A 12,217-nucleotide genomic window follows, 5' to 3' on the forward strand; every position below is an offset into this window, starting at 1 on the left:
CTACTGAAAACGAGTCGCTGATGCATCACGTTTCTCAGTTCTTAGTTACTTGATTATTATTTTCGGCGAGCACTTCGTATGGCAAAGTAACAAATGAAACTCGACTACCTGGTCATATGCCACTCCTGCACGCCTCGTATGAGCAAGCAATGACTTGCGAGGCCACCAATGTTTTGTGCTCGAAGCTTGCTGCTCAAGCCTGGCGCTATATGTCTGCTGTACAGAAGCTGCAGCAGAGGCTGTAGAGACTGAAGGGACCAAACCAGAACCCACAGAACCTGAGCCCGTACAGGCAGTGGTAGCTACGGAACCAGAACCTGTACGCAATGGCTCTAACCAACCACAGCCCGCTGTGGCTGGGGAGGTCAAAGAGCAAGTTGAGACGGGTAACTCTGCCGTAAACTCTGCCGTAACGGAAGAGGCCCCTTGCTCTTCTCAGCCGAGCGGTAAGTATCGATTCCTCTATAATCAGTCTCCAATTCTCTCTCAGTCAAAGTGCATGCGTCTGAAAGAGCTCATCCACTCTAATGCCACTGAAACCAGTCATGGAAGTCTGGAAACTCCGGTTAAATGGCAACTTTGACAGTTTTGAACCTAAATCCTCTCATTCTATCGTGAGGAGAACATGTGAAAAACACTTCCAAATGCGTTCGGTGTGTTACTCTCCAATCTCGGTCGGCCAGCAGCACATAAATCATGTCAATACACTTAATTTTAGGCTGACATGTTTGTGTGCCTCTGAGAGTGAGTTCTTGACATGCAGAACACATTGGGGAGTGTTATGCCAGATTTTCGCCGTAGAATGGATTCAGGTTCAAAATCGGCAATGGTGCCCTTTAAGCAGCAACTACTATACCTGGGGAAGCGCCCCAACTACGTGCACATTTACCAAAAATGCTAATGAATAGCTTCAATTTCTCATAGCTTATACTGAATCATTCCCTCATCTCAATGTCAATAACCTTTCAAATAAATGCCGTTTCCGCTGTCTAGACCACAGTCACCTTGTAACTAACCCGTCCCCAGGCAGTAACTATGGAAAGCCTGTTTTCCATTCCATTTTAACTATAGTGCCATCCGGTCTTAGAGTCCGCCTACTCCAAAACTGTATGTAATTCTCACACAAACATACTACACGCACATAGACTGTTTCAGTATCCGCTTATTCTCTCTAGACAGGATATGCAAACTGGCAGAGCGAATGATCTCAGTCTACCATATAAATATAGCCTATAAATATCCACGCCCGCATACATTGATGATCTGCATTAACTTTTTAGCTTTACTTTCGGATCGCTGTGATCGCAGAGCCCGTGCACCATTTGGTTGTCAATGTGAGGTGTCCCTTACAACCAAACAACAACCAATAAAACCATGGCATGGCCGTCCGTCCGGACTATGTGACCACGACTCAGATCCCATAGCCTGGCACCCCAACTACTGTAGAGACTTGGCAAACATGGTAATAAACGGCTTACATTTGGGGAAATGGAAAAATCTTCTTTGTCAGTCCCTGCCTGTATGCCAATGCTGAATGCCCACGTGCATTTTCAGATTGAGTGGATGCAGATACACAGATGGACAGACAGATTTTTCTCCATTTCATTGCAGGATTCATAGTAACTAAAAAGTTAGGGTTCCACAAAATCCCCAAACGTCTGTAGGTTTAGGGGACTACCTTTAGTTTTTGGATACGATGTGGCGAAAATGGTAATCCCTTTGCTGGTGTTCTAACGCTGCTGGTAGCCAGCCCAGTGGGGCCTCATCTCGGAACTGTATAGCGGAGGGAGAGGTTCGTAATGGGGACTAGAAGTACAGTAGGATGAGGTCATGCTACAGTATGCAGTCTTACAGTGGCTAGTAACTATGTTTTTAATCTACATAAGAGATAAGAGGCACTCAAGTTGGGTAATGGAAAGATGCTTGACTATTTGAATCACACTTAATTTTGAGACGAAGCCGCTTAATAGACAGCGATGGCCTTTGCTTCCTTGCTGCCGTGACCCAATGCTATGGACACGCTCAGAACACACAAACAGTATAGAAAGCATTAATGAATGGGGATCTCATATCGGTTACATAATTTCAATTTAAGCGTCCAGTCCATTCATTATGCAATACGTAGCTCCTACTGATAAACAAGGTTAATTACCATAACAAGCCGTTCCACAAAACGAGCCAACTATAAGATCTGACCTGGGATCAGAGGGTAGACAGCTACAAGCCGTTAACACGGGATTTAGGGATTTCTTTGGCTTGGTTGCACCCTGTTGTTATTGTGGATGCATTTCTGTGGCTGCGACTTGAAGGCTGACCTTTGTTTTGGTTCACGTTCTCTCACAAACACGTGTGCACAGTATGCGTGTGTGTGTGTGTGTGTGTGTGTGTGTGTGTGTGTGTGTGTGTGTGTGTGTGTGTGTGTGTGTGTGTGTGTGTGTGTGTGTGTGTGTGTGTGTGTGTGTGTGTGTGTGTGTGTGTGTGTGTGTGTGTGTGTGTGTGTGTGTGTGTGTGTGTGTGTGTGTGTGTGTGTGTGTGTGCGCGCGCGTGTGTTTCTGTGTGTGTAAATCTTTGAGTAGCCTGAGAAGCTTGCGGTGCCGAGCACAATGCCTTGATCTCACACACAAGAGTGACCTCACACTTTCATTATATTTATAGTCTCACACAGGGCACAAGTTAGACTTGTTAGATTAGACTGGAGTCTTGCCGCTATACATCGCTGCATGCGACGCTCGGGTCCAAGCCTTGTCTCACATCGCATGTCACATCCGACGGCTCGTAGCGGTCTTGTGTCTTGTTGGCCTGCCAGTGATGGGACTTGGAACGTTGCTTGATAGGTGGGTTCTATGTGTCAATCAACCCCTTTATTTCAGGTAAAGATGACGATGCCTCGGCCACTAGCCCCACCCCAACACCCCCGGCAGGTTGGTAACCTTGACGCTCCCGTCCTTATTACATCCTTATTAGCCTCCTCATTACTTCCTTATTATCTTCTCGTCACCTCCATCTCGATCACCTCGTGACGGACGGCTGCCCGGTCAGGACTTACAGTATGTCAACTCAATGGAATTGTTATGGAAATACCTCAAAAACAGCGCAAACGCGCGCACACACCCACACCCACACACACACACACACACACACACACACACACACACACACCATATGTTTCTGTCCTAACAACGGGGCAGGTATATTAGGGGTCCTGGTGTTGCGGCAGTTCAAGTACAAAGATAAGTGAGTCAACAGAGAAGCAGAATCTATTGTCATGTATGACATGTCCATGACATACATACGGTAAAGTTACTGTGTGCTATCTGTGCAAAATGATCAGAACGCCACGGCATCATTCCTACAGTACAAGCACACACAGTAAACTGCTCAGTGTTCATTTAAATGGGGTTTAAGTGATATTTCCTTGTTAAATTAAGTGTTAATTGGCTCTATGTCCTCATAGTAGTCATTGCTATCGAGTGTTTGTTCAGTAACAGCGGTCTCCCCGGTTCTCCAGCTCATTAGTAAACGGATCACTCGTTTTCAGATCAGGATACCAATTTTATCCAAACAGGAGAGAGAGAACTCGTAGTATACAGGATAAGTGACATTTTAAGTGATGAAGCAAAAACAATAAGCGGGTTCTCTGATTGGATACAATTGGTATCCCGACCTGAAAATGTATTTTCTGTTTATTAAAGAGCTGGAGAAACAGGGAGACTCCTGTTACTGAACAAACACTCAACAGTTTGATTACTGTCAGTTTTATTTAAATATATCACTTACACCACCTTTAACTGAGTGTTTACAAAATGGACAACTTAACACTGAGGATTTTTCTGTGCATTAACCTTTATTTGATTAAAATAAAGGTATGGATGTGACAATTACATCTGACCACATGTATATATTATTTGAACAAGATAAATACATGGATGCTTATCATGTATACAGTATGCATACAGTATATGTTCTATATAATGCAATGTTATACATGTATTGTTCTATAATGTGTTATTGTTTGTAATAATATATTTTAGACCAAATATGAAATATTCCTGACCCGTAGGGTATATTTCTACACTCTCAGATATAAATTAAAATGCCGGATTTGACTGTGTAGCTTTTAAAGACGATTTAAATATGTTATTCATATAGAGGTAGTATACAGTATCAATATGTTTCACAGAGTCCATTCTAATGTGTGGTGTCACAAACAGAGAATGGCATGTGAGGAAAACAGGCTTGTTTTCTTGGTCTATACATTTTCTGGTCAGCTGTGTGATCACACATGAGTTTAGTTCTGATTTCTAGGACTGGGAGAAAACCTTTCATGTTGACAAATACAGATCAAACGGTAGTCATTCATGAAAATAATACATGGATTTTTAAACTTGAATTGTGTTCCTCATGAATATGCTGTAATTATGTTCTTGTTTTGTAGTTACCTTTATGCAATCTCAATTGTATTTGGAAAAGACCAATGAATAATTTGTTGTCATTTTGTCAAGGGCTTGAGCAGTATGTTTTGCTTCTGTTATCAATAACAATTTCGTTAAGGGATATTTACAGTATTATGCAAACCATCGTCTACATTAGTTAAAATTGATTAATATCAATATATTGTGTTCTTTCTGCAGAGGATGCCAGTTCACTCAAGAAACTCTCTATTGAGCTGCCTAGTAAGATCTCTCTGTTAACCTAACCACCATTATAGAACCTCTGACCTCACCGGTAGTCATCTCTAAATCAGAAAGTAGGAAACATGCTAGGAGACATGTTTATTTCTAGAAGTTTTGGGTGTGTTTGGACATAATTATCACTATTTATAACAGACAAAACTGGAGATTTAAAAAAATAAATCATTGCTAATACACAGTAGATTATTAACATAACCTTAAAAGATTTGTGTTTTGTTAAAAATAATATGCCCTCAGCACTTTTTTCTGGTCATATGGTACAGTCTGCCCACATAAACGTACATTTATTTGAATACTGTATTTGGAATTCTAATCATAAAGCAATTGCAGATCATATCCATGATCAAAAGCCGTATTTAGCATGTGAAGCAGCAATTAACATTTATTAGCTTTTATCAGTGGTGGGAAAAGTACTCAAATGTTTTACTTAAGTAAAAGTATCAATACTGCAATGTAGAAGCACTCTGTTACAAGTAAAAGTCTGGTATCAAAATGTACTTAAAGTAGCAAAAGTAAAAGTACTGAAATGTTTGAAAATAGCATCTACAAGCTCACAACGCGTCGTGATGCGACGCGTTGTGAGCTTGTAGATCTGCTATTTTCAAATAGCCTAGGTATAAAATAGGACTTACGTGGTTAATGTATGTTTTATAATGTAATCATTTATATGTGCGAAGTAATTAGTAACTAAAGTTTTCAAATAATTGTAGTGCAGTAAAAGTACAATATTTGCCTCCAATATTGGAAATTGGAAATGCTCAAGTAAAGTACATGATACCTAAAAATTGTACTTAAGTACAGTACTTGAGTACAAGTACTTAGTTATTTTCCCCACTGGCTTTTATTTACTAATTTAACATCAGTAGAACATCTGACAGTAAATCTGTCAGATGTCAATCTGAGAACCAGGCTTTTGATTCAGAATTCCTCATACACAGCTCTTAAAGATACAGTACCTGTTTTTGCTTGCTAACTCTGCTTGCCTATGTGTGTGTGTGTGTGTGTGTGTGTTTGCCTCAGTGGACTTTACAGTACTATTTCTTATAATATGCTGTAAATTTCTCTCTGTCTTTGTTTAGATGATAGCGTCCCTTTGTCGGCCATGGGGAGAAAAGACTCAGGTAATAATAGGTCACAATGTCAGTAAAAAATAAATAAATAAATAAAAGCGCATTAAATACAACTCTGAGGTACTTTTACAATTGACTTGAATCAGACTTAGATATAAAAACATACATTAACTGTTATGATGTATCATTATAGGTTGAGCTAGCCAGCATCACATAACATAGTCTCGCGTAGGCAGATGATCAGAGATCTCTATCGGCGGAGATATCCCATCGATCTCCTGGCTACACGACACTACACATAACATGTAATTTGCATATGCATATAACGGCCCCGCCGACCTTTATGAGCTGAAACATTAAAAGGTGATGAAAACATTAATGCATTACTAATTGCAATCCAATAATATGATTGTGGAATGTACCATTCTGCATAATGAGTCATTTTGACTACTTTAATTATATTTTTTGCTACTCTTGACTTGTATCAGAGTATTTCTACATTGTGGTATTGCTACTTCTACGTTTACTTAGTAAACTAATACTTGGTTGACCGTGTAGTGATCGGCTCTATACTAGATGTTTTGTATCCCTCTACACCAAAATCTCTTTGCCGAATATAGCAGACCTACAAGCTCACGATGCATCGCATCAGGACACAGTGTTAGCTTGTAGATCGTCTATTTTCGGTGAGAGTTCCCAGAATAGGGATGCTAGGATTCAAGTGGTTAAGTAAAAAAACATGAAGACCTCCACCACCAAACCAGAATACGGTCAATTGACTCGTGATTATTATTTTTTACACTTTGAGAAGAATCTCAAATATTTATTTTCCTTTTGTGCATACTGTACATACTGTATAGTGTAAATACTGTACATAGCTGGTCGAACGCCTGAAAGAGTTGAAGCTTACAGTATCTGTTGCTACATGAAAAAGATCGGTCTCCTCAAACATCATAGCGAACGTGCTGCTTATCTGCTACACCGCTTGTAGGAAGCTATGAGGCTTTTGGAGTCATCTTTTTCATTGGCATAAAAAAAAGAACACACAAGCACACACACACACACACACACACACACACACACACGCACACACACGCACACACGTGCGCGCACGCACACGCACGCACGCACACGCACACACACACACACACACACACACACACACACACACACACACACACACACACACACACACACACACACACACACACACACACACACACACACACACACACACACACACAGTCCTTTATTCAACTTGTCGAGTAGGATCTCTTCTCAAATATCGCAGTGGTTTTTAGTGCTTCGAGATGATACTTTTCAGAAAACAGTCTTTGACTATACCGGGAACCTAAAGAAGACTCCAAAAATGAAGAATTTGTCAGAACCATTATTTTGTCCCGTCTACTGTATAATATATTGATGAAAATGTTCATGTTTTTTGATGACATATTATGTTCATTGTTCCATATTGTCTGTTCCATGCTTTCCGTCTTGCAAAGAGCTTAAACAGCAGGTGTCAACGTGTTTGATGTATGGTGACAGTGAGTGAGCGTTGAAAACATTGTACGTCATTTAGGGCTGGGTGATATGACTTCAAATCAATATCATGATTATTTCAAACTTTCACCTTGACTACGATTGATGAACGATTATTTTATAACTTATCTTTACACTGCTGCCACAGTTCTCTGACAAGATCTGTAATGTAAACATTACAGGCTATTTGTTGCACGCCACCATTGTACGACAAAGTATAATACAGGGCTTACGGTTTTTGTGTGTCCATTCGATTATGAGAAATTAAAACAAAATATGTATAAAAACTGCTTCTCGATTATTCGATTCATGAGCAACATTAATTCGGTTAGAGGTTCTAAATGTCGGTTTTGATATGTTTTCGGTTAATTGCCCAGCACCTAACATCTGTCATGTACTGTATGTCTCTCCTCCGGTGATGTGAACACTTTCAAAAGAAAAGGTGGGTCTATGACATTCTATACCTGTAGCTGTACCGCCTTAGCCTGGTAAACCCTCCCTCCGGAAATCTCATTTCCATTTGATTTCAGGAGTGAGTCTGGCCTGATCGCCCATTCTGCAATATTGGCTGTGGGCTGGAGATGGGCGGGAGTAATACCGTTGACTGACAACCCCTTCAGCCAATGATCGTTGTTCCCCTCCAGCCAATCAGCAGACCTCCAGACTAATGTGACGCAAAGGGACTTTTGAGACGGCCATGCCCAAAATAGGTTGCCTTATTCGGATACATGCGTGTCACTGCCCGCCCCTGCTGGTTCTCTAAATTTATATTTTTAAATAGGCTTTGTCATGATTAATTGACCACATATATGAAGTTAAACAACTAAATTCTATCCAAACGATGTCTTAAAAGTAAATTCCGTGCCTCAAAAAAGAAGTTTGAGAGCGTTTTAAAACCGAAAGTAAAAAGTGTAACTGGCCACAGAAACAATAGTGGATCGTTCCATTTTTGTCGACTGCACTCGGTCCCATTCGGGCTCACTCGTACTCGCCACCTGATTGGCCAACTGTCGCTGTCAATCACAGAACGATGAGCGACGACGCCGATAGGCTCGGTTAGTTGGTAATTCCACTAGACACACCCACAATGGGCGATCAGGCCAGACTCACTCCTGAAATCAAATGGAAATGAGGTTTCCGGAGGGAGGGTTTACCAGGCCAGTACCGCCTCTGACTATTCTTGATCAACAGCAAAGGAGACCCCTGTGTGATGGTGTGTGTGTGTGTGTGTGTGTGTGTGTGTGTGTGTGTGTGTGTGTGTGTGTGTGTGTGTGTGTGTGTGTGTGTGTGTGTGTGTGTGTGTGTGTGTGTGTGTGTGTGTGTGTGTGTGTGTGTGTGTGTGTGTGTGTGTGTGTGTCTGTGCGCGCGCACATGTGCGTGTGTGTGTGTCTCTCCTGCTTCATCCAGTGTGGTCTCTGGGAGAAGCTATGAACCCAGACGACCTGGAGAAACCCGTGGAGCTTCCACCACTGTCCACTCTGCTCATAGAGAAACCTGAGCCAATCAACTCTGTGGATGTAGGTGAGTGAGGAGAAACGCACGTGAGCAGTGGTGGAAAAAGGACTCAAATTCTTTACTTAAGTAAAAGTACCAATACTGCAATATAGAAATACTCTGTTACGAGTAAAAGTCCAGAATTCAACAAAAGTACAAAAGTGTTGGCATCAAAATGTACTTTAAGTACCAAAAGTAAAAGTACATATATTTTGATGCCAATACTTTTGTACTTTTACTCAAGTAACATTTTGAAAATTTTTGGCCTTTTACTTGTAAAAGAGTATTTCTACATTGCAGTGTTGATACTTTTACTTTAAGTAGAAAATGTGAGTACTTTTTCCACCACTGGTGGTAGGTCATTTTGTGGAGGGGCTGCGTTTCACACGTTCCTTCTGTTTGTTAACCACTTCAAAAGAATCGGGGATGCCAGGTTTCATGGGGTTTAAGTTAAAACAAGCTAAGAGCCAATTCATCTGGAAGATGCCGCGGTAGCAAAACACAGTCAAGTCCCGCGGTACAGTAGGTCATGTTTATAGAGGAGCTGCGTTTCATTGGGTTCTTCTGTCCCAGGTTGCGACATCAACTTCACCGCTAAGGTGGAGGCCAAGGATCTGCTGCGTAAGCCCACCATCAAGTGGTTCAAAGGGAAGTGGATGGACCTGTCGAGCAAGACAGGGAAACACTTACAGCTCAAAGAGACCTTTGACCGATTCACCAAGGTATACTCCTCACGCTGAACTCCTTCTCTACATGTTTGAGGTACTGTAAGTCTCAGGCTCAGTTAGCCCTATCTCTGTGACCTCGCCAATGCCTGAAGCTCAGTTAGCCCTATCTCTGTGACCTCGCCAATGCCTGAAGCTCGGGACTCGGTCACATACATATAGTGGCCGATCCAAGCTGGAACAATCGATTGATTGGTCATTAATCCATTAAGACAGAGAACGCATCGGTGTCATTTTACGATTTCTTTGGGTATTAAAAAAATCACACCCAGTGTGAAGAGAGTGGTGCCTTTGAAAGTGTAACTGGTTGCATCCTTGTGTTGCAATCAGCAACAATATGTTGTCACGTGACACGTGACAACATATTGTCACGTGTCACGTGAAGCTTGACCAATCAGCCGTGCTCAAACATACGGACGGACATACGGACTGACGGACATACGGACACGCGGACAAAGTCAAATGTAGGAGTGGTTGGCACCACTCAAAAATAGCAGATATACAAGCTCATAGTGCGGCACCGAGTGCCGCACTATGAGCTTGTAGATCTGCTATTTTAGTGGAACATTTGGGCAAATCCTTGAATGTACGTACATGTTTTAAAGCGAACATTTTTATCTGTGCTTCTGGGTGTCCCTGGAACAAAATAATTTCAGATGGGGGTCCGCGGACAAATACATTTCATTTTGGGGGTCCTTGACATGAAAAAGGAAACACTGATATATAGCCCCGGATCACGGATTGAATGGGTTGAATGTATTAATGTAATAATAATTACTGCCCCCCTCCCCAGGGAGCCCTTGGCCCCATTGACCTGCATGGTCCATATATAATAATCCATGTCCATGTCACTGTTTGCAGATTCACACGTTCGAGATGCACATCATCAAAGCCAAAGACAACTACGCAGGGAACTACCGCTGCGAGGTCAACTACAAGGATAAGTTTGACACCTGTTCTTTTGACTTGGAGGTGAAAGGTTCGTCAGGTTTGTGCATGCCCCTTATGCATGACACACAGCCAGCCTACCGCAACACACAGGCCACGGAAAAACTGACTGTATGCTCTGTGTCTTTGTCTTTGCAGAACCCGAACCGAGCAACCAGAATCTCAATATTCTTTCGGCGTTCAAGAGAAGGTAATAAGAGGAGGAACAACAACAGCAACACATGTTTTGATACAGTCAGCTTACAAGCTTTCAAGAGAAACTCATGATCAGCATTACATCTAGCTACATATATTATAAGGCCTAAATATTTAGTCATATGATGAATGGCAAAAATAGCAGATCTACAAGCTCACAATGCATCGCATTGCGACATGTAATGACCTTATAGATCGGCTGTTTTTGTTATTTTTTTAATAAATAAATAAAAACATTAAAATATTTTGTAATAATAAAAAAAGCTCAATTAAATGCAATTTTCGCCTATAATGGCATGCCCAAAATAGGGACGCCAAGGTTATTGTGGTGGACAAGCTCCCCCCTATAGGGTAAGTCTTCTACATGAATAGCAATGTACCACGCTTCCACCATAGACGTGTATCATTCACGAATAGCAATGTACCACAGCCTCCACCATAGAATCGTATCATTAAGACCAGGATCTCTGACAGACTGTTAATACTACTAAATACTTGCTCGTCCGACTTCAAGAACGGAGCAAGGATCCATCATTCTTATAGGAGCCCTCATGTTCCATGAGGCAAACTATGACACGTTTTCCGTGACGAATTAGTGTGGAAAGATGGTTGTTCAAATGTCATTCACCTTTTCCTCAAAGGTAATTACAAAATCAACCAGCCAACTCAACGTGTTTTATCTGATCAAAAGGCCAACGCTTGCATTTCAAATCTCACCCCCAACAATGTGTCTGAAAACTAAAGCAATGCAAAGCAACCCCCGCAGTACCAGACCATTATTATCACAATGGTCGCTGCTCAGCCATGTTGAATTCCAACATGGCAGGAGCATTGTGGGAATGTTCTTCTGGGAAAGAAAGCTCTCGGTCCTGCTATACACAAACTGGTTTGCTCCGAGCCGCTTGGCCCGGAGAGGAAGGGTGTTGTGTTAGCTCCGATCGTGCATAGGTTTCCATAAGCAGTGGTGGTAAAAGTACTACATTTTTTTTACTTAAGTAAAAATATCAATACTGCAATGTAGAAATACTGTTACAAGTAAAAGTACCAGTATTCAAAATGTATTTGAGTAAACGTACAAAAGTATTGGCATCAAAATATACTTCAGTACTAAAAGTAAAAGTTCTCATTATGCACAATGTATCATTTCACAAGTTTCCAAATGTATAAAATCCTTTGAAAATAGCCGATCTACAAGCTCACGACGCGTTGTGAGCTTGTAGATCTGCTATTTTCAAACAGCCAAAACATATTATAGGTCTGAACTGGTTAATGTATGTTTTACAAAGTCACTTTTTAAATAATTGTAGTGGAGTAAAAGTATAATATTTGCCTCTGAGATGTAGTGGAGTAGAAGTAAAAGTGTTGATTGGAAATTGGAAATACTCCAATTAAGTAAAAGTACCTCAAAATTGTACTTAAGTACGGTACTTGAGTAAATGTACTTAGTTACTTTCCACCACTGTCCATAAGCCAACGCTGATGCACCGATTGAACTCAGAGCCCTGCTGCTTTGCATTGCTGTTTTAGCATTGTTTTCTAGTTGCCTGTATCTGTG

The 12,217-nt window shown here is 41.3% G+C and overlaps 1 protein-coding gene across 10 annotated transcripts in view; it reads left to right on the forward strand.

Annotated features, from left to right (window-relative positions):
* mybpc1 (myosin binding protein C1) overlaps positions 1 to 12,217 on the forward strand; it is a 65,072-nt gene that overhangs the window by 15,417 nt on the left and 37,438 nt on the right. For 4 of the 10 annotated variants that reach the window (XM_084049410.1, XM_084049411.1, XM_084049405.1 and 1 more), the window contains exons 4-11: positions 225 to 446; positions 2,871 to 2,921; positions 4,632 to 4,673; positions 5,771 to 5,812; positions 8,708 to 8,821; positions 9,368 to 9,516; positions 10,381 to 10,507; positions 10,606 to 10,657. In XM_084049410.1, coding sequence (XP_083905536.1) covers positions 225 to 446; positions 2,871 to 2,921; positions 4,632 to 4,673; positions 5,771 to 5,812; positions 8,708 to 8,821; positions 9,368 to 9,516; positions 10,381 to 10,507; positions 10,606 to 10,657 — 799 coding nt within the window. The remainder of the gene's footprint in view (positions 1 to 224; positions 447 to 2,870; positions 2,922 to 4,631; positions 4,674 to 5,770; positions 5,813 to 8,707; positions 8,822 to 9,367; positions 9,517 to 10,380; positions 10,508 to 10,605; positions 10,658 to 12,217) is intronic. The other 6 variants (XM_084049407.1, XM_084049409.1, XM_084049412.1 and 3 more) reach the window with 4 other exon arrangements.

Source organism: Gymnoscopelus microlampas, assembly GCF_963454915.1.
Source record: "Gymnoscopelus microlampas genome assembly, chromosome: 23".
Lineage (NCBI taxonomy): Eukaryota > Metazoa > Chordata > Actinopteri > Myctophiformes > Myctophidae > Gymnoscopelus > Gymnoscopelus microlampas.